Source organism: Ptychodera flava, chromosome 9 (genome assembly GCF_041260155.1).
Source record: "Ptychodera flava strain L36383 chromosome 9, AS_Pfla_20210202, whole genome shotgun sequence".
NCBI lineage: Eukaryota > Metazoa > Hemichordata > Enteropneusta > Ptychoderidae > Ptychodera > Ptychodera flava.
In genome coordinates, this window is record NC_091936.1 from 43494680 (window position 1) to 43516802 (window position 22123).

At 36.5% G+C, this 22123-nt stretch overlaps 2 protein-coding genes across 2 annotated transcripts in view; one reads left to right on the plus strand and one right to left on the minus strand.

Moving 5' to 3' along the window:
- LOC139141130 (golgin subfamily A member 4-like) overlaps positions 1-17878 on the plus strand; it is a 53323-nt gene extending 35445 nt beyond the window's left edge. Inside the window, 10 exon segments of the mRNA XM_070710725.1 lie at positions 1253-1383; positions 2995-3213; positions 6122-6166; positions 7353-7477; positions 8421-8592; positions 9090-9204; positions 9786-9874; positions 10338-10385; positions 10489-10581; positions 13247-17878. Of these exon segments, the coding sequence (XP_070566826.1) occupies positions 1253-1383; positions 2995-3213; positions 6122-6166; positions 7353-7477; positions 8421-8592; positions 9090-9204; positions 9786-9874; positions 10338-10385; positions 10489-10581; positions 13247-13267 (1058 nt within the window). The 3' untranslated portion in view covers positions 13268-17878.
- A 2588-nt stretch (positions 17879-20466) lies between these two features.
- On the minus strand, positions 20467-22096 carry LOC139141132 (histone H3-like). Its single transcript, XM_070710731.1, has one exon. It carries the CDS (start codon positions 22070-22072, stop codon positions 21530-21532), a length of 543 nt encoding a protein of 180 aa, XP_070566832.1. The 5' UTR covers positions 22073-22096; the 3' UTR covers positions 20467-21529.
- Between the last annotated feature and the right edge of the window lie 27 nt (positions 22097-22123).

Below are 22123 nucleotides of genomic sequence, written 5' to 3' on the forward strand. Positions count from 1 at the left end.
TCATTTCTTTCTATAGATTTTGTTGCTAATCATTTACTTTTTCACTTTAGTGTTTTAATTAAAATGTAGAAATAGCTGTGTTTTGCTGTGCTGTGTCTTGCCAATTTGCTTTAGTGAATTCTCTGCTTTGCTTCTGGTCTTGATGGACTGGATACAGGTTGTGTGGTTAAAAATATCTTACTCAAGGAAATCTTGCAAACCACACTACTGACGTCCACATAATCTGTTTCCAGTTCACAAGAATGTACTCATACTTCTCCTGCATGCTGTAATGCACACTGTAATAATAGTTTACATATATATGAGGAACATGTCTGACAATTAGTTTAAATATGCTTGCATGTCCAGATTGCAAAGTTTGATAAGAAACAATTTGTTAACAAAATACCGGGTATGTGAAAGGAATTCACTTATTTCATGCTCTCATCTTGTTTTGGCAATATGACATGACATGATACAGAAAAAAGCTTTTACATGGTTGAGGGTGCTTTACTCTATTATGCATGGGCTAAGCTAAGGACACGATAACATTTCTTAAAAGTGAACAAATATTGCAGAAGAAGGAAAGAAATTCTTAAACTACATAAATGCAAAGGCTGACGGCAAACTTTCTCTGACCTGTATATTGTTTGTTTTATTTTAGCTGGTATAAGATAGTACTTATTTGTGAAGGACTTCGGTGTATAATTCAGTGTTTGAAATCAGTTTTGCTGAAGTGTTTGTATGCGGGAAAATGAGTCTTTTTTTTTAAATAACAAACTATTCTGTAGTAAGCCATGTTTTCTTGTTTTGTACTCTAACATGTAAATCCTGTGTGATTTGTACCATCATGTGATAAACGTGGATGCTGTGCTTTGAAATGCAGAATAGCATTGATATAGGGAAGCTTTGGTTATAGAAATGCTATGTATGATAGAAACCAAGGTACCAATGCTTTTGGTGATAATGACACATTACTGTTGGTGGCCAGTTGTCAAGATTGAGTTATGATGCATCACAATGAGAACCTGTAATCAGACATACTTGCTTGTGCAAGAATTTGAAGTACTTGACACTAGCCTAACCTTAATGATGGACTGTTGAGTGTAAATTGTCATTCATTCACTCTATGCATTGTTGATTTTGTTTTCATACAAATAGAATTTCTCCTTGCTTTCACTGGGGCTTATCCAACAGTTGGATGGACTGCTGGTGTGTACGGTTTCCAGGATATCATGCACATTTACTTAAAAGTTTTTTCATTTGTCAACAGAGAGAGGCCAGGCACAAGAACAGCAATCTAACCGAGAGTACAGAAAGCAGTTTGATGAACTCCACAAGGAACTTGAAGCAAATGATAAAAAGATTGAAGCTTTAGTCAGCAGATATGAAACACAGCTTCAGGTTAGTGTCAATTTACTGTATAGCTTTTCTGCATGTAGATATTTATTTACAATTTTTTTTAATGTATTTAAAAATCTTGCATGCTGTTACAGGGCTCGAAATTAGCGGTAGTCCCGCGTCCACAAACTACCAACTTTTCCCTGGGGCTACCAAAGTCCATGAAATGGTAGCCCACACAGACTACCAAAGCCTGGGACATGAAATACTTGGCATGCGATGTCCGCCCGGGGATGTCCGTCACTTTCAGACGAGCTAAATGCAGTCAACATGCAGTTTCATTTGTTTGAAGCAATTATCCTTTCATAAGAGTTTTTTCTGGTGACTATTACAATTTTCACTGCTATGTTGTTGTTTTCACAAGATGCAGAGCATTTGATACTAGAATGTTGAGTTGCTTTTCCGTGTGCAGTCTTTGCATGCCATTTCACACCTTGCTCTGCATGGCAGGGCTGTGTGTTACCGGCGTTATACGGCCTCCCACCACAGCCCTGCAACGGTCTATGGAGATAACTGGCGACTCTGCGGTCCGGATCCAGACCGCAACGAAAAAATGGTCTTTTTTGCCGAAATTCTACTCTATCGGGGCAAAATCCTTTCCCTGCCTACCTTTACCTCCTAACCGACCCCAGAAAAGATGCGATTAACGTCTCCTAACGTCTAAACCGCTCGTTTTCTGAAACATATCGTACTTGACAAGTTGTTTACCCATGGAGATCGCCATTTTGAATCCCGCCAGTTATCTCTATGGACCGTTGCAGGGCTGTGGTGGAGGCCGTATAGCGCCGGGAACACACAGACCTGTACGCAGGGCTAGTTCACACCATGCTGTTGATCGACAGCATACAAGACGTACGTACTTGTGTCAAGTTTTAGGGTTTTGATGCTGAAATTTCACAAAACTGTAACTTCTGTATCAAGAGATTATGTAATCAGTTTGATTTGAAATAGTAATATAAAACACTGTGTCAGTTAACTGAGTTTCGCTGTCTTTTGTCTATGGTTGTAGATCGGTATCAATGTATTACGTTCTGTATAGAGAGACTTGGGTGTAACAAGGCATGCCAGTTCATAAAGTTCATGAGAATATTTTTTTCTTTACTCAAGTTTCTTTGGATGTATAGGCCGATTTTGAAAGTGATACAAAGTGTTAAAATATACATAAATTAGCATAAATTAAGCGTTTGTGACACATAACATGGGGTTTCTCGAGTTGAAGCCCCTAGTTTTACTTCTATTTTGTGTTGCTGAACCGGGGCTTATACTAAACTAAAATATTCATGGACTACCAGCCATTTTCACTGGGCTACCAACTTCAGAAAATGGTAGCTCAAGTGGACTACCAGGGTAAAAAGTTAATTTCGAGCCCTGTGTTAATATACTAGTAGTGTTAATCATCTAGGCGACAAAGAACTTTCAACATTGATTCTCAACTGGGCAATCATATTACATGGAAACAAATAAATATAAAACATGCATGTGTAAAATTCTTTGTGTGTTTTTTGAACCACTTACCCTCTTTCAAAATTTTGAATAGATGCAAAAAAAAAGAATATACTTTATAGTGTGGCTTAATTTACCCATGAATATTGCTGAATTGATTTTGATCCACAGGAAAAAGAGTCAGAAATTGAAGACCTAGAGCAAGACTTTGTCAAGAGAATTGAAGAACTAGAGAATGAACACTCAGAGAAGATCAAAGAATTGGAGAAGAAAATGTCAGATAATGAACACAAGTTGAAGTTAGCATTCAAGAAGAAGTTGAAAGAAATGGAATCGGTGCACTCTGAGGAGGTATCAGGTCTGACCAAAGAATGGCACACAGAAAGACAAGTAAGTCAGTCTTTGCTAAAGTTGTTCTTCATCTCTCACAGGGCTGAAGGTGAAGTGAAGGTTACCCTATTTAATGTTTGAATGGTCCTATCTGATGCTGTCCTTGAGGCATGATGAATTGATTTTCTCTAATTTAGTCCAAAGAAAGGGGTTTACAAATTCTACTAAGTCATGTTGTAATTTTGTATGAAAGAAGCTTGATTTGCCATTTCCTAGTGCCACTTTACAGCAGCATTTAATAAGGTTTCCTTCATTATTTGGCTCTACTCTCCCTCACACCCCACCCCATCACTCTTGGAAGGCGACTCACCCCAATAGTTTGCCCCATTATGCATTACCATTGCATACTTATAGTACATGTGATGACCCTTAAATTACCCGGTAACTATGGCGCATTCATTGCATCAAAACTTTCATCGCGGTGTTTTGATAAAAGCTATATCTATTGTGAAAAGGCAGTAACCATATCAGAAGTAAAATAGATCTGTTGGTAAAATATGCTGGTCTAGCATTTATCATAGAAGTGTATTAAAACATATCTAAACTTCATTTTCATTGATGTAGAATTTCACAAACTGTTTTTCCCCTCCTGTAATTCCTGCTTTCAAGATTTAATAGCCAGTTTGAGTTTTACAACTTTCACACACACTCATACACTGATATTCCATGGGTTATGGTAATGCGATACAGGGTCTTGTATTCTGTATTAAAGGATTAGCATTTGGAAAGAGTAGGCTCTCAATTCCATTATGTATGCAAGGGCCATTGATGCAAAAAGGTCATGTTTGATGCATAATATTTTTACCAAAAACACAAATCGTGGAAAAATTTCATATTCCAAATCATTCCTTTAAAAGTTAAAGAATCTTGTGCAATAGCAGTGGCCCACTCTGACAAACAGTCATAATATTGCATGAAATGATAAGACACAATTTGCATATTGCTCATAAATATGTGTGTAAGACATTCTGAAGTACATTACTTATTCAAAACAACATAGGTCATCCAAGTACACTACTCTGACCCTCCATGAATTCAAAGCAACATAGGTCATCCAAGTACACTACTCTGACCCTCCATGAATTCAAAACAACATAGGTCATCCAAGTACACTACTCTGACCCTCCATGAATTCAAAGCAACATAGGTCATCCAAGTACACTACTCTGACCCTCCATGAATTCAAAGCAACATAGGTCATCCAAGCACACTACTCTGACCCTCCATGAATTCAAACAACATAGGTCATCCAAGCACACTACTCTGACCCTCCATGAATTCAAAACAACATAGGTCATCCAAGCACACTACTCTGACCCTCCATGAATTCAAAACAACATAGGTCATCCAAGCACACTACTCTGACCCTCCATGAATTCAAAACAACATAGGTCATCCAAGCACACTACTCTGACCCTCCATGAATTCAAAACAACATAGGTCATCCAAGTACACTACTCTGACCCTCCATGAATTCAAAACAACATAGGTCATCCAAGCACACTACTCTGACCCTCCATGAATTCAAAACAACATAGGTCATCAAGCACACTACTCTGACCCTCCATGAATTCAAAACAACATAGGTCATCCAAGCACACTACTCTGACCCTCCATGAATTCAAAACAACATAGGTCATCCAAGTACACTACTCTGACCCTCCATGAATTCAAAACAACATAGGTCATCCAAGCACACTACTCTGACCCTCCATGAATTCAAAACAACATAGGTCATCCAAGCACACTACTCTGACCCTCCATGAATTCAAAACAACATAGGTCATCCAAGTACACTACTCTGACCCTCCATGAATTCAAAACAACATAGGTCATCCAAGCACACTACTCTGACCCTCCATGAATTCAAAACAACATAGGTCATCCAAGCACACTACTCTGACCCTCCATGAATTCAAAACAACATAGGTCATCCAAGTACACTACTCTGACCCTCCATGAATTCAAAACAACATAGGTCATCCAAGCACACTACTCTGACCCTCCATGAATTCAAAACAACATAGGTCATCCAAGTACACTACTCTGACCCTCCATGAATTCAAAACAACAAAGGTCATCCAAGCACACTACTCTGACCCTCCATGAATTCAAAACAACATAGGTCATCCAAGTACACTACTCTGACCCTCCATGAATTCAAAACAACATAGGTCATCCAAGCACACTACTCTGACCCTCCATGAATTCAAAACAACATAGGTCATCCAAGTACACTACTCTGACCCTCCATGAATTCAAAACAACATAGGTCATCCAAGTACACTACTCTGACCCTCCATGAATTCAAAACAACATAGGTCATCCAAGTACACTACTCTGACCCTCCATGAATTCAAAGCAACATAGGTCATCCAAGTACACTACTCTGACCCTCCATGAATTCAAAGCAACATAGGTCATCCAAGTACACTACTCTGACCCTCCATGAATTCAAAACAACATAGGTCATCCAAGCACACTACTCTGACCCTCCATGAATCAGAATGGTTGATGCAGGATGCATAAAATCTGAAATGTAACCTAACTTCTTATCATAAGTCATTCTGTTTCATCAGAATTACTGTAATTCAGAATACATCCAAGCATGGTTACTCTACAAAGTAACTGTGATTAAAGTGATAGGCAAAAAATTGATGTAAAGTCTCTGTATCTGATAACATTACTTTGATGAATGCAGTCAACCTTTACCAGAAAAGACCCTAAGACCCTGTCTTAATTACCATGTGTAACATACTGATATCAGTATATGTGTATGTGTAGACCCAAAAATATATTGCTTATTTTTAATGCATGCACTGTGTACCCAATAGTTGTTGTTGCATGACAAAGTCTCGTGTTGTGAGTTTTTGTGAATTTTGTTTTTTTCTTTCCTTTGTTGTTTCAGTTAACCAGCGGCAGCCATGACTCTTCCCAAGTTACTCCCTCACAGGTATATCAGTTTTTCCAACAAAAAAACCAATGCACCAGCCAAGGTTTTCAAAATTGCAGGTGTCCCACACCCATCCTTGTTTCATTTACTGAACAGGTGCAGAACATTTCGTGAAAGTGCCACAATCAGTGACTTTTAGCTTAAGAACCCTGACTGAATTAAAGCTAACATATGACCCTGACTGAATGATTTTACTGACCAGAAAAGTTACAGTTTGTCATAATGTCTACTTAAGCTTCTATCCAGCCTTCATCATCTGAAACTTTTCAAATTTTTCCCATTTGTTATCATCACATTGGTAGTAAATGTTTGAGTATTTCAGTACCCAGTTAGAACAACCCTTTGATTGCAAAATATTGGAAACATCCTAACGTTTTCTGTGGCAATATTGCCTCCACTTTTTTGTTTTAAATCGTTGTGCAAATCAAATTATGTCATGTCATAACAAAATTACTAAGTATCTGTCCTCAAATGAAGGGTTAATTTAGACAAAAGCCTGCATTTGGTCGTCTACAATAATTTAAAGTACAATGTCATAGATCTTACGTCAAATGGATGATTACTCTTATCTTGAATGAGAAACAAACCACAACAAAACAAACAGTTCTCCATCATATATTTGCACAGAGGTCGCAATTTGCCACAGAAAATGAAAGTATTTCAGTTAAATTTAATGGTGATAGGATTGCAGTAAAATTCAAATGGTAAAAGGGTTCTGTGAGATTTCAGCTCTGTATAAAACATTCTCCATAGAAAGAACTGCTTTCCTCTGCTGAACTGAAGCTGCTCCAATTATCATCCACTTTGCTGTAACCTTTTAATCTATCAATATTGATTTGCATAAATCTATTGTTTTATTTCTATCATTTTGTTCTATGACCATTCTTTGTAGATTAGATGTGTTCTCTGTAAATTTTGACACCTAAATGATACTGTACTGCAGTGGGAATTTTGACACCTAAATGATATGTAATTCCCACTGCAGTACAGTATCATTTAGGTGGGAATTACATATCATGTAGGTGTCAAAATTCCCACTGCAGTACAGTATCATCTCATCAGAAATGACTTGTTTTTATTCAAATCCTGGATTAAATATGTTGCAATAATACATGTTATGTTACAAACCTCAAAGAGGGTGAACCAAGTTTTTTTCTTTTCTTTGCTGTTTCTTGTCATACAATAGGATCTTGTAAAACAGAGAGACATGGCATTAGCGGCATCTCAGGGTCATGAAGCTGTCTACAGTGTCATGGAAAAACACGCTGAAGAACACAAAGATGAAATAGAGCTTATTGAAAAAAGACACAGGTAGGTTGTGTTGACAAGGTTGATGATCAGTTGACACAGATACGTTTCTCAGTTATCTCTAGTAACCTAGGGAGCCTTTCTTGTTTATCTCCAATAACCCAGGGAGCATTCCTCATAGATCTCCATTAACTTAGGGAATCATTAGGTTTAGGGGTCAGGAACAGAGTGCATAACTAACGTCTCCCCAGGATATGTCCACCAATCTTCACTTGTGCTGTTGTGTCACATGACCAACTGTCATTCCATATCAATGACATGTATTTTGATACAGTAACTTGTGTGTACCATGATCTTAGGTCAATCATTTCATTTTAAATTTGAAATGTAGTGCAGCAGATAATCATGAATTTTGTTTTAATTTAGATATCAAATCCATAAACTCAAAGACAGCAAAACTCAATCACCGAAATGTTTACCAAAGGAGATGCACAATATGGATTCTACACTGCAGATCGTACATAGAGTGTAACCTATATCAGATGCAAAATGGATGATTAAATGTACCTCAGCTTATTCGTTTGATGCATTGCTGTGTAGTACTTTCAATTACTGACTCAACCATTGCTTCTGGTATTATTGAACAGAAAAAAATTGTAGAACTACATCTAAATCTGTGTATGTATTGGAGAGTAAAATGTTTGTGTACATGTTATAAAAATGCATATTTATTAACCCAAATCTTCTGAATTAAATTTAGATCCTCTGCTGACAAAGCTACCGGGTAAAAGATAAACAGAGTGGCTGTGTGGTTCTATTAATTCACATACTGGCTTACTACACTGAAATAATCTGGGGGAAAGTTGTCAAATAGTAATTGAAATTTTGATGTAATATGTGTCTTGTGTGCAAGTCATCTCACCCATAACAGGATATTTTTTGCAAGGTACCATGATGTGTGTTTTGATGGCTTCTATAAAGTGATGTCCCTGTTTGATCTTGATAGAATTGAACTGAATGAAATGCGTGAGATGACCCAAGGTAGTCTACCGCCTCCATTGATTCAAGACAGTCCAGTTAACCCTGGCACCAATCTGAAACCAAAGAGAGTTACATTTGATGATGAGATGGAAACCTCCCAAGTACAAGATTTGGAATTTGCTAACATGGAATTAAAGGTAAAAACACACAATGATATGCTTTCAGTGGGTTTCTTGACAAACATCATCATCAGACAAATGATTCTAGCATTGCATGTTAAGGCATTTTTCAGAAGAAGAGCACACTTCATTGCTAACAGGAAATCAATACCACAATACCACTTCAAGCAATATTAACTTCATTGGTACTTTTGCCATGTAAATAGAATTGTCTGTAAGAAGAACTAAAAATAACAACACACCCTATTTTAATACTTGATGTTTTTGTTTCATGATTTGGAATCTAGGATGTATTAGAATTCTGATTCATCATTGCAGACTTTTCACAGAAATCATAAATGACTATGTTAAAAAGAGTTCCCTCTGTAATGGTAATGTAGTTTTCAAATCCTATCTTTTATTATGCCATAAATTATTCATATCGCTCAAAAGTGTGACAGAGTCTTTACTATATGATGACTGTCTTAAAAATGAAAATACTCAGGCACAATCTTCCTACACTCTTTATTGGTCAGTCTGAACTTGCTCAGAAGAGAGGTCAGCTGGCAGATTTACAGTACAAATACAAAGAGCTACAACAGCGTGTAGAGTTGCTGGTTGGAAAAAGAGAAGAGGCCCAGTCCTATCCAGGTAATTGAACTCTGGATCAGTCAGTTTGCAGAATGTATAAAGATATGTTTGCAGTGTGGTAAAATGTAATGTTTTCATTCACACTCCACATGCAACATTCCAATACAGTGTGTAGTTAACATAGCCATGTACATGTGTATACCTGCATGTGCTCTTCACAAATTGACAATTGAATGGCCCTGCCGACAAAGTCACTGAAACCAGTCAACTGAATATTTAATTGGGTGTGTGTCTTTTACTGAAAGCATGTGGGTAGAGTAACCGTGCTAAAAGGTGTGAAAAATCCAATGAAACTTCCAGCTTTAACCATTAACAAAGGTAAACCATGGCATGTAGTAGTACACTACTAACACAGAACATCGAAACTTTAGTTTGTTTGTTGTCATGAAAAGTGAAATACTCAACCCATGTGGTTTTAAAAACAATTGAATTTGTTCATGCTTAGTTGAATGTTTTGACTGTCATGCCTTTGTTGTGAGTATTGTCACAGGTACAAATCCACTCCACTGCATACAAGTCTCAAAAATACAATGTCTGTGATATTGTTGACATGAAAACCATACTGTTGTTGCACTTCTTAGGTTCTCCATATGCAAGTAACAGTTCTTCCCAAGCTGCAAGTCCAATGACTGCCAGTGGACCATTGCTAAATGAACCCACTGAATATGAAGTGAGTCTTCAATACCATACTTACACACACATCACAACAAGTTATCACATATCTACAACGGTAGTAGTGTCGCACAGCCTTGGCACAGTACTTAGTTGAAATGTTGTACATCGATAAGTCTACATTCTGAAATTGCAGATGATTTTTGCAATCTGGTAAAAATTAGCATATTTTCTTTACCTCTGATAATGTCAATTATTTAGGCCAAATAATGTCACCAAGCAAAACCTTGAGAATGCTGTGCTCACTTTCCTTATGGTATTGATTAGAGCATGTCTGAGGGTGCTTTTGATGATGAACAAATATACAAACCAGTAGGATAGTGTTGAATTTTACCCTAGTTAATCTTCAGTCTATAATAGCCAGGATTATCCTATATTTGAATGTAAAGTATAAATGACAATATGTTGTTCTTTGAGTGTCTTCTCACTCCTGACATGTTTCAATTTTTTTCTCTGCACAGTATTTGAAGAAGGTGCTCTTTTCCTACATGATGGGCAAAGAATCCAAGGTAAAACATTTCCCATATCACAGTTATAGCTTTATTCAATGATGTTAACTTCAGAACATTCTGTATCATAACGCTGTGATTTGTGTTTTTGCGATTGTTTCAGACAATGGCCAAGGTCATTGCGGCAGTGTTGAAATTTACAAGAGAAGAAACAGCACAGATACTGGCCAATGAAGATGCCAAACAGGGAGTATTGGTAGGTGGCATTTGACGGAACCATTCACTGTTGTAGAGTCATCACTTTCTAGATACTGTGTGAATACTTTAGATGTAACACCTCTAGTTCTGCTAGTTCTAGTCACTCTTCTATCTCAGGCTTATTAAATCTTAGTATGCAAAGTCATGAAACACAAATTTATACAAAAGATCTGATTGCATCACTCAAATATTTATTTCCTAAATAAAAGCACAGGTAACAAATATTTCTGAACTCCTTGTAGTGGAAAAGACAAGGAAATACATGTGTTCAATCAAAACTAATACCAACATGTCCAGTGTTCTGTTGTTATTGGTTACAAATTTGGTCATCGGTAAAGATTTAAGCATCGAAAATCCCAAGACATTTCCACTTCATCTAATGATTTTGAAATACCCTCTATGAAAAAAAATTTATTTCTTCAATCTGTAAATAGATTCAAAAAGATAAGCTGATTTTCACCATTTGAAATATGGAAGTTGAAAAGAAAAAAATAATTTCAAGTAGTGTGAAGGTAAAGTGCAGAAAGAATACATTGCAGTGAAACTTGGCCAAATCACCTGTTATTTTCTGTAGACACAAGTCTTTTGTTGTGAAATTGTAGTGACTTGCAAGTGCAAATTATCAGATCCAATCCTTGAATATTGTGAACAGGAAATTATAAAGACTAGGGACCAAGAACAATCCATCTGTATGGATAACTTTCATATCATGTAAGGAAACTACACATAAACATCATATAACTTCAGTAGCACACTCTAAGTTCTAGAATGTTTCACACCCATTTCACAAGCACACATTGCATGCTTGGTGTCAAAGTCATGTCTGTAACATTTTTGAATAAGATGGAAACTTTTTAGCCGAAAAACATTGTAACTTTTTTCTGGATGTTAAAACCATTCTTTGCTGGTAATATTACCCATGTTGATATCTAACTTGCCTGGCATTCCAACCAACCAACCATCCATGGGCCATGCTTTGCCTGTTTTCTTACCCGCTATTGGCTAGCTTAGTAATAAGAGGATTGGAGAGAAACTTTGCCATCATAACCAGTAAGTCTACTCTAAGCTCTCACTGTATATCTCTCTCTCTCTCTCCTTCTCTTGATTTCTCTGGCTTCAAACTCACCTCACACCATCTTATCCTCTCTGCCATTGCATCATTAATCCAGCTTCCATTTTCGGCTACGCATTTTTAGTTCTGCCACATCATTGATTTCACCTTATACTGTGATCAATTCTGCTGTACCAGTCAGTTGTAGCAATGTTAGGATAAACATGGCTTCTCAGTCAGGAATAGTTCTACCATTATGAAATGTTTCCAGATCAACAGACTTCCCACAAGAATGTTAAAATAAATGTAAACAATTTATAATTGTCACGTCATCATTTAGTTTACCAAGCAGGGGTTCTGTTAAAGTTATAATGTAACAAGAAGCAACTCAAAGTTGGCAGTTTTGTTTTCCTCAAAACTATACAAACATAAAAAAGACCAAAACATTATCGTGGCAGTAATAACCATGTCTTGACAATGTAATTTTCAGTCTTTTCATATCTTGTTATCAGTTTATTATTTCTGGAACACCTGAAGGGGTGTTCACAGTTGGTTTTCAAAGCAAATACTGTGCAGTTTACTTTTCTTAAGGAAGAATAATGAAAAGCAAGAAAACGGAAAATAATGTTAGCAGTTAAATGGTCAGTTGCTGTAACTGCTGATGATTATATTTTGTTTGTCTGCGTAATTGTACTTTGAATTTTGAAAGCCATGTTTGATCCTAGCTTCTTTCAAGCATGCCAGTCATTTCAGATAGATCACAGAATTCTACATCACCATCATGACATCCAGTTACTTTGAAATGATTTTTCTTTACAGTAGGTTAGGCTTTGTTCATGTTTGCATTTACAGGACACTGTTGTACCATAGCTAGAATAACACATTTCATCAAACTTGTGTTAGAAGTTTTCTATTATTTCACTGAAGATTTTTTGTCTGTCTTTTATGTTTGTGTTTGTTACGTTTTCCTTTACTCTTTATAGACACCACGGAAATGATAGCTAAGTTCGCCTTGCATGTACTTTGTACTATCAATGGTTAGTGCCCAGTTTTCATCGCATGTTCACTTTTTTGGCCGAAAACTTGCCACAACTAGCATGAATCTGTCCTGTTTGACATAGAGGGCGCTAATCCCATATCTTGTCTTTTCCAGATGAAGATCGATACTCCTACACTTCCCTTGTATTATCTCTTTGATTGGTTTTGTCATCATTGGTTTTTTGATTTTTTCTAGCACATTGTAAACTTTATCTCAATAAGTCTGAATGCGAAAGACAGTTGAATGCAAGATCAGTTCAAATTTGTAATGAACGTGAGATAGTTTTTTTATCTTTTTAGCATTTTGGTTGGTTTTAGTTTCTTGTATAATTGTGTTTGGGATTTTTCATGTGTTTACTTACTGATCATGAATGTTCTGTATTGGGTGACTACTCCAGTTGTTGATATTTCAAACCGTAGCTTACCATTTGACTATACACTGCTGACTTCTCCTCTCTCTTTTTACTCACAGTCAGTCTTTTATTTTTAAAATTATTCCAGAATGCCCACATTATTAAAGTTCAAGACAATGTATGCCAATGTTAAGAATATTCCGATTCTTTCTTATCCATAGGCATGGCTTGGTACTCCATAGTCTCATCGGCTCACCTCTGAGATGTCCAGTACACGGAATAAAGACCGGAACATCTTCTGAGTGCAAAAGTAAGATGTTGCCAGGACAAGCTTTGCTGAGAAGAGAAACAGCGGTGTAAAATAAACATTGTACACTTAAGAATTCAGCAAAATTGCTTTGCATTAGAGGAATAGATGTTTCCTATGTGGTGCACATTTTTGTGACATCTTTGAACTCATATTTCCCTGTATAAAGTTTTATTTATGATGCTTATAACACATAATATGATTCTTCTTTTAAACCATGCCACAATATCAGTACTGCTTACTCTGTTCCTCTGTAAATATCAAGGGCATAATGATGGAGCTTTTCCAAATAGATTCCATGAAGGTCAAAATCGTGGCATTATTTTCTGCATGTTTGCGGAATTGTTCTGAGAAGGTCAAAGTGCATCAAACAAGACTTCACTGCCCTATGTATAAATTTAAGACTGTCTCACAATAGAGAAAACAAAGGCATTTTTCGTGAAAGAATATTTTACTATTCAACCAGTGTACCTAGATTTCATAAGATTTTTATTGACTCCTGAGTTGCATAAAGCTGTTACATAGATATGTTGGTGAAATGTCCCAGAATGGTTTATCGGACTATATTCCATTGGCATTTCAAACTTGACTGTGGTGCATATGTATTCATATAGATACACAGATAATTTCAACAATTATTTTATAGTTAGCAAGTATTACCAATATCTCTGCTAAGATTTACCATACTGCTTGAGCAAATGTAAATTGAAGATATTCGTCAGCATTTTCTGGGGAGAAGATACAAAAAAATCAACTTATAAATACTGTGAACAAATTACTCTTTTTGTAATATATTTCATGATCTTCTGCTTATGCACAACAAGGTTATTCCAAAGTGCTGCAATATTGCTGTGTTTTTTGTCCATTAGTGTTTGCAAACTGAAACTCAATTTCCATTGTTGAAACATTTTCCAGTAAATTCTGAAATTTTCAAAGCTTGTTGATGAATACTTGTAGGTAACAGCGAAGCAAATTTTGGTGTTATTTTCATTATAACAGCAAGTTTGAGTGTTATTGTCATTATTGTACAACATAGTGAAACCTGTTCATTGAGGAAACCCATATAGAATGGCCTAAGTGTCTATAATAGAGAGATGTCTATAATACACAGGTATACTTCTTTCTGACAAATTTGTAACTTTAATCTACCGAAATCTGTCCTTAGCAGAAATGTGTCTGAAAGGACAGGTTTACACAAGGTTTCTCTGTATTTACATGCCATCAGGAAAACCTTACTTGAAATGCAATGACAGGCCCACCAAAATGTCAAACCGTTTTTGTAACGACCATTGTAGTCTCCCTAATATGTACTGTCATGTTATACTCTATGATAACTGTATCACTGACATGAACACAATTGATAGCATCAATGAAATTCTGGTAAATTTATCGAGAGTCTGCTGTATCAATGCCATAGTTGTACTACACACCATAACGTACTGAAAGTAGAATTTATGATAATATTTAATCAAATTTACCTCATTTAAAGTAAGACGTTCATCAAAACATATCTAAACAGTTGCTCAAAATTTCCCCAAGGAAACATGAAACTATCCTCTTCTATAATCTAGAGTAAAAATCTGAGACAACTGAGAAACATTATCCACACTTTACCTATATTAGCTATAACCTGTGTTAATAGGTATTAAGTAAAAGTGAAATCAACAAGGCAGTGAAATCTTTGTTTACTCAGGCTTGAAAACAAGTCCTGACAAGCAGTAGAGGAAAATATTGTAACAGTTTGAGTGTCTGATAAAATATCGCTAAGGCATATTATGTCTTGCAATCTTATGTAAAGCAATGTCCATAGAGGGTCTATGTGTTAACATAACATGGAGTCTTTAACCCACCACTGTGGTTTGGCTGAAACCCATTCTTATAAATGGTGATTGTGGACCTGTTTACAGGGAATTGAGGGTGAACAGGTTAAACCATTAAGTATAAAACCACACCAGTATTTTCATAAAATGCCAGCTTGATTCACCGTGTAGTTTATAGTGACTTGTCCGACACAGTAAATATTTTGAACAGATACACCTTGCAGATATCTGTGACATAGCTATGTTACATCTGCTAAAAAACCCTTGAAGTAAAAAAATGAAGTTTGTTCTTTATCAGTGTAAAGTAAAAATTACAAATAATTGTAGCGATGAAACTGCAGAAACTTCTTTAAGTGCATCTGAAGGATAGTGTGTATCTATCTTCAGTGAGATAGGGTGTCTTTCTGGATAAATTTGGATTGAGATCAGTCCCTAAGGCAAGGTTGAATTGTAATACTGGTTGACTGAATACAGCATCTGTAAGGTAGGAAGGACATGCCTTGACATTGAAAGACTTTCTTCAAACTCAAGGAAAAGAGCATCACCATGTCAAATTTGGTACTAGCAAATTAACTTGCCCAATCTTTACTGATACTGTAAAATTCAAAAATCACCGCAACCACTATGTTAACTCCATGACGAAAAACATTGTTTTCACAAAAACAAGCCAGTGCAAACTAATAGTCCATGAGCTTCAAAATGAGCCCCCACGGATGCTAGACCAAGAAAGTTATTGTTAATGTTTGAGAGTCCAAATGTCTGTCCCTGAGAGATAAACTCTGCACCCTGTTTCCCTGTATAGACCAATAGAGCCTGTCTTTGCTTTGAAAAAACAATGGTTAAAAGTTGAAAAGTGAAAGGATTTTGTTGTCCTCCTTTCCATGTTTTCATTCAGTCAACTGTACAATGTATTGTTCAGAGAACATGATGTAAGGTTTCAAAGAAACAATCAGTATTCCTGTGTACCTAAGTTGACATTGCAGATAGCACTGGTAGTATGGTTTTTGAAGCACAATGCTGGAGTGGAATGTCATATTTGTATTCAGTGTTGAATTGTCAGTGTTACATCACATGTGCTGTGACTGAAATTTATGAATTCTTAGAGGAATACGGAGTTCCATTGTCAGATTTTTATTCTGTACAAATGTATGATTTTAGGTTTGATTCCGATGTGAAATCAGACCATAGGAGGATAGATGGTATCTTTGTAGCATAGTGATTATATTGATTCTAATAATCTTATCATATCATATCACGGCAAAGTGCAATTCAGTATTTTGAAATCCAAAGTGGACTGTCCACACAGCTGCTGACCTGACATAAGTGTAAATGCTGCTTCATCGATATCAGGATCATTAGTTCTGCAACATACCGTACAGATGTCAGCTATAACAGTCACACATTTGAAACTGTTTTCAAGAGATCTTCTTTTGATGTTAGGTAATGAATAGATTGTTGATCATGATTCAGTGTTGTCTTCAGCTTGTTAAAAACAGAGGTGGACAATTAACATAACAATGTGTAATGTTGTTAGCATGTGAATAGATTGCTTGGAAAACTTGAGGTGGCCTACCCCTGAAAATTTCCTATTGGAGAAACCTGATTACCCCAAATTCCTTGTAGTTCTGTGGAATGGTTTATGAAATATTTGATATCAGATTATCCATCGTTTACAGTTCATTTCTTATTCTTATGTCAGTGTATTTTTTTTCCATGACATGTTAATTTTTTTACCCTGACAAGAAAGCCTATTAATGAAAATCTTCAATCTTCCCTTTATTTCTGTCAGATTTATTGTGAAGTCAACTGTGCAGCAACTTACAGCAAAGAATTGTATCGTCTATGGCATATTCAGTGTTATATCAATTTGTAGAAAGTTAATATGCTTTCCAATTCTTACATTGCTATTTCATATTTAATTAAAGTGTTGACCTTTAAGTCTGTGATGGCCTTTGAACTGGAAACTAAGAATAGATTGGATAATTTTACCATCAAGACACCATTAGTGTCTATTGGCTTTTTTCTGCAAATCTCTCTATTTTCTCATTAAAATCTGTATTTTCTTATTTGACTTATCGCAAAACTTTCCATGTGTTGTGATGGAAAAAAAATTATGGAATTTTATTTTCATCAGTTGTGAATGTAAACAGTCATGGTGTTGTCTTGCTGCCAAAAGAGTAGTTATTATGACTCACTGCTATGGTTTTAACATAGCCATGTGTCACAACAAATTTATCAAAAAGCCTTTTAGCTAATTTATATTTTCAGCGAGATTTATGAAGGAAATAATTATAAAGTGTTTGCTAGAGATACAGGTACAGTATCTGTAATTTTTAAACTTTTTTGCTATGCTTATCATTTAAATTGTCCTATTTGTTTAAGCCTGATGATTTACTGATGTCTTTAAACCTTGTATGTGACCTGCTGTATTGTCACATTCAATTTTGACCTATATTTCCTTGTCAATGATTGCAAACTTATTTCAACATACAAACTGTGTATGCAGACTTACCAGTAATATAGTTCGTACATTTTTTTTAAGTTTTACTGTCAATTCAAAATGCTCATTAGTAGATGTGTCACGTCTTTGTCCTTACAGGATGGAAACAAAATACACATGTTCTAGATGTAGTTTGTGTTCTTTGAATTCTTCCAATTGTTTTATGACAAAAATCAAATTCGAAATATACTGCTAGTGGACTGATTGTACATATTTGAATAATATTCATGTAAGTAAGATTATTTCAACATAGAAAAAGGTCTTTGAAATGTGAATTCTTCAAACCCTCTTCTTTGCAGGGTATATAATTTGTAGCAGTATTTTTCTTTGTAATTTAGCAGTTCAACATTTCCTCAGTATAAAATAGAGCAACTTATAACAATCATGTCATTTCATACAATAAATAAAGACGTCATCAGCAGTTTGTGTCATTGTGTTGCATTGTACTTAAGGAGTATATGAAAGAAAATTTGGGATGGTGAGGCTGCCTTGAAAGCTTAACGTTGTGCAGAAGTTTTGAATTTGTGTGCTCAGCTAAATTTGTCAAAAATTTATTCAATCTTATAACACAAGAATCTTGAGTTCTTAATGACCACTCCTTCATTTCAAGATCTCAGATATTACTCTAGCAGGTTTATAGAAAAGCTTTCTTTCAGTGATCAAAATTGAGCTTTCCAGCTGGTTTGCATGCATCTTTCTCTTCTAATTTCTTTAGGACAACACATATTATTTGTTAAAGCAATGAGAATGCTGTATACTCAGGATAAAACAATATCCATTTGACTAGTTATTTTGGTTTGTTTTAGATAAAATGTTTTGATCCTAGTCTGTAGTTTTCACTGTCAATAGGCACACTACCCAATAACATGTTCACTTTTTTTTCTGCTGTTTTGAGTGTTCAATGGAAAACATACCAAAGATACCATGGCACAGCAAGATACAAATACATTTGCACTTAGGAATGTGCGTGGTAAACTATTAAATATGTACATTTGTGCATGCCTTTTTTTGTCCCATATCCATTGCCATATTGAGGTGTTTGAGGTGCCTTTCAACGCTGTGACAGTATGGCAGCAATTTATATACCATCAAACAGCAGGCCAGTCGCCCTATCTTGGCACATTACCGTACTATAAATGGTCAAAATTCTGAAGTTCTTATAATTATACAGCCAAATGAATATTTATCTGTAATAGGTATAAAATGGTTACCAAACGATGTGCAGGGTATATAAAAACATTCTTAAAAGCCTCAATAGCTGCAAAGTATATGAATTTTTCTCATTATTATGCTTTGTTTTGGTCCGTGTAAATGTGCTGACTGAAGGACATGAATAGATGTATCACTGCCGCCATTACTTGAATGCGCTCGCAGGGTGGCCGACAGTATGTTGTACCATGGAGGTAGTAGACTACCTCCATGGTTGTACTAATCTTTATTTTCTGTCACACTGGTGGGTATGATGGTAAAACAACACATGCCATTTTCGACAGGGAAATCCATGGGTCCTATATTTCCAAAGAATATTTTGAAAACCCTGAAGATATTTTGAGATCGGTTTTTATTTGCAGCTTCCTAAGATATGCCATTTTCTACGAATTCACACTAGGTTTGGACATAAAGGTAGTAGAGAGTGGGGGGACCTAGGGAAACCAGTCGCCCTTCAGGAAGTTGTAAATGAAAAGGAATTTGTTTCAGTTTCCCAAATACAAGAATAGTGTAGTGCTAGGGAATCAGGCCAGTCGTGACGTATCTCCCGCCAGAAAAAGGCGGACTCAATAGTAAGGCTGTTGCAAACCAAGCTTGCAAAAAGAGGACAAAGTGTATAGACAGCTGATGGCAGTATTTAAACGGTAAGGGATGGACCATTAGACCTTGGGAGGGGGGTGGTCACAATGAAATTGTGAAAATTTTTTTTTACTATTGTAAATTTCTGAATTTTTTTTTTTCCAATTGAGATTAGCTGTGCAAATTTTTTTTTTCAGAGTAAATTTTCAGATTTATAATTTTTTTTTCGTTCGTCGCTGTCTGAAGATAAAGAGGGCAAACATGTGGTGCCAAGCACCACAAGCGGCCACACAAGCGGTCACTGGGAAGAGGTCAGGAGAGGGGTGTCCCCCTGCTGCTGTTGGAGCTTTTGAAAAATAGAGATTAAAATGGTGTTATTTGGTGGCACTTGGGGAGTATTTTTGCGGGGGGAGGTCAGGAGGGGGTGTCCCCCTCCTGCCGTTGGAGCTTTTGAAAAATAGAGATTAAATGGTGTTATTTGGTGGCACTTGGGGAGTATTTTTGCGGGGGGTGGTCAGGAGGGGTGTCCCCCTCCTGCTGTTGGAGCTTTTGAAAAATAGAGATTAATTTGGTGGCACTTGGGGAGTATTTTTGCCGGGGGAGGTCAGGAGGGGGGGACACTGTTGGAGCTTTTGAAAAAAAGAGATTAAAATGGTGTTATTTGGTGGCACTTGGGGAGTATTTTTGCGGGGGGTGGTCAGGAGGGGGTGTCCCCCCTCCTGCTGTTGGAGCTTTTGAAAAATAGAGATAAAAATGGTGTTTTTGGTGGCACTTTGGGAGCATTTTTTTCGGATTACACATCTTCCTCTGAAACATGGTCTTCTTGCTCCTCAGTAGCTTCGTATAGTTTTGAAAATTGACTATTTTGGTTTCCTGGCTTCCCTTTCTGCTGCGTGGTGAAATGCCTACATTCACCCCTCCAAACATCATGCATATCTCATGATTTACAATTGATTTTGACAAGCTGAGAAGCTAAAATAAGCTAAATAATATAGTGAAATTTGCATATTTGTGTTTTTTAGAGCAATTGTTCCCTTTTTTGATCAAAACATCTATTTCTCTGTAGCAGCATGTCCAAATTGATTGGATGTGTATAGATGTGTTGAAATTTCAATATTTGTCTTTTTGGGCAATTTATGCCATTCATGGTCAAAAAATCTGTATTCTCTGAAAGGGCTTGTCCAATTTCTTTGAAATTTGCTACACAAAAACGATTACCCATGCAGATTATTCAGTATATTCTATCGAGAAACTTTCAAAGTTCAACCCTTTTATGTGTTTTTGTGTTGGGATTTGTTGGATAGATGGCATTCTACGTAGTGCATTGTTGAATGTTAAAACATGTGTTGCTGTTGTTATTTGAGGCTGTTTTTTGAGAAAAAAGAATTGAAAATGCCTTTTTAAAAGCAAAATAATACATAATGACTTGATATGTTGTTTTATCATTATTGACGTGTTTCTACTTGTTCACCCATTCTTGCATTTATCATTGTAATAAAATGCTGTGAAAAAAATGAAACTGATGTGGCCTGCATCTGTTTACCTTGATCTTAAAAGGCAAATACAACTTTCTGTCTTGACAACCATACCATAGTTTCAATGTTTTACCTAGTGTACCTGCTTGGTTTGTACGCAGGAAACAAGTAGAAAACAGGCTCTATAATTTCATAATTTTCAAGTGATCAGAATACAAAAGTCCTGAAAAGATAAGATAATCACAACTTCCAGTATAAGGGATACAGTCACTCTAAATGTATAAATTAAAATTAAAAATGTGCCGGGAGGATGTATTAAAAATACAGAAAGTTGCTTACTGTCGGTAAAATCTAAAAAAAATTCAAAATTTTAAAGACTTTTGCAGATTTTTTTTTTACGCCTTTGTCTTCTTATTTATTTTTTTTTTATTTTGCAAACTAGTTTGAAGATTTTTTTTTTCCTAACTTTCTGCTCTGAAATTTTTTTTTTTCTGTTTTTGACCACCCCCTCCCAAGATCTAATGGTCCGTCCCTAAGTAACGGTAGTTCTCTTTTTGGAGGGTTTGGTGGCCCTGAAAAGGGCCGTTTTGTATGTGTATGCCGGAGCACACTGTTTAGGCGCGCTCGCCACGGATACGGCGGGCAAGTTGGATGTCCTTGGGCATGATTGTGACACGCTTGGCGTGGATGGCACAAAGGTTGGTGTCTTCGAAGAGACCAACCAGGTAGGCTTCGCTGGCTTCTTGGAGAGCCATGACGGCTGAGCTCTGGAAGCGGAGATCGGTCTTGAAGTCCTGGGCGATTTCTCTGACCAGACGCTGGAATGGGAGCTTGCGGATCAGAAGCTCGGTGCTCTTCTGGTAACGACGGATTTCACGAAGGGCTACTGTACCTGGCCTGTAACGATGAGGTTTCTTTACGCCTCCGGTTGCTGGTGCACTCTTACGAGCGGCCTTGGTAGCCAACTGCTTACGTGGTGCCTTACCACCAGTAGATTTGCGAGCGGTCTGCTTGGTACGTGCCATTATTGTGTTGTTTCTCCTGCTGCTATCGTAGAAGTAACTGATAATTTTGAAGAGAGCGCGAAAGACTTTATATGCTGAAGATATGATATGATTGGTCAAGTTTTCACAATGTAACAGCTGGTGATTGGCCATTAAGACTCGTTGCTGATTGGTCAATTTTCTCGGCCTGTGATTGGTTTAGCC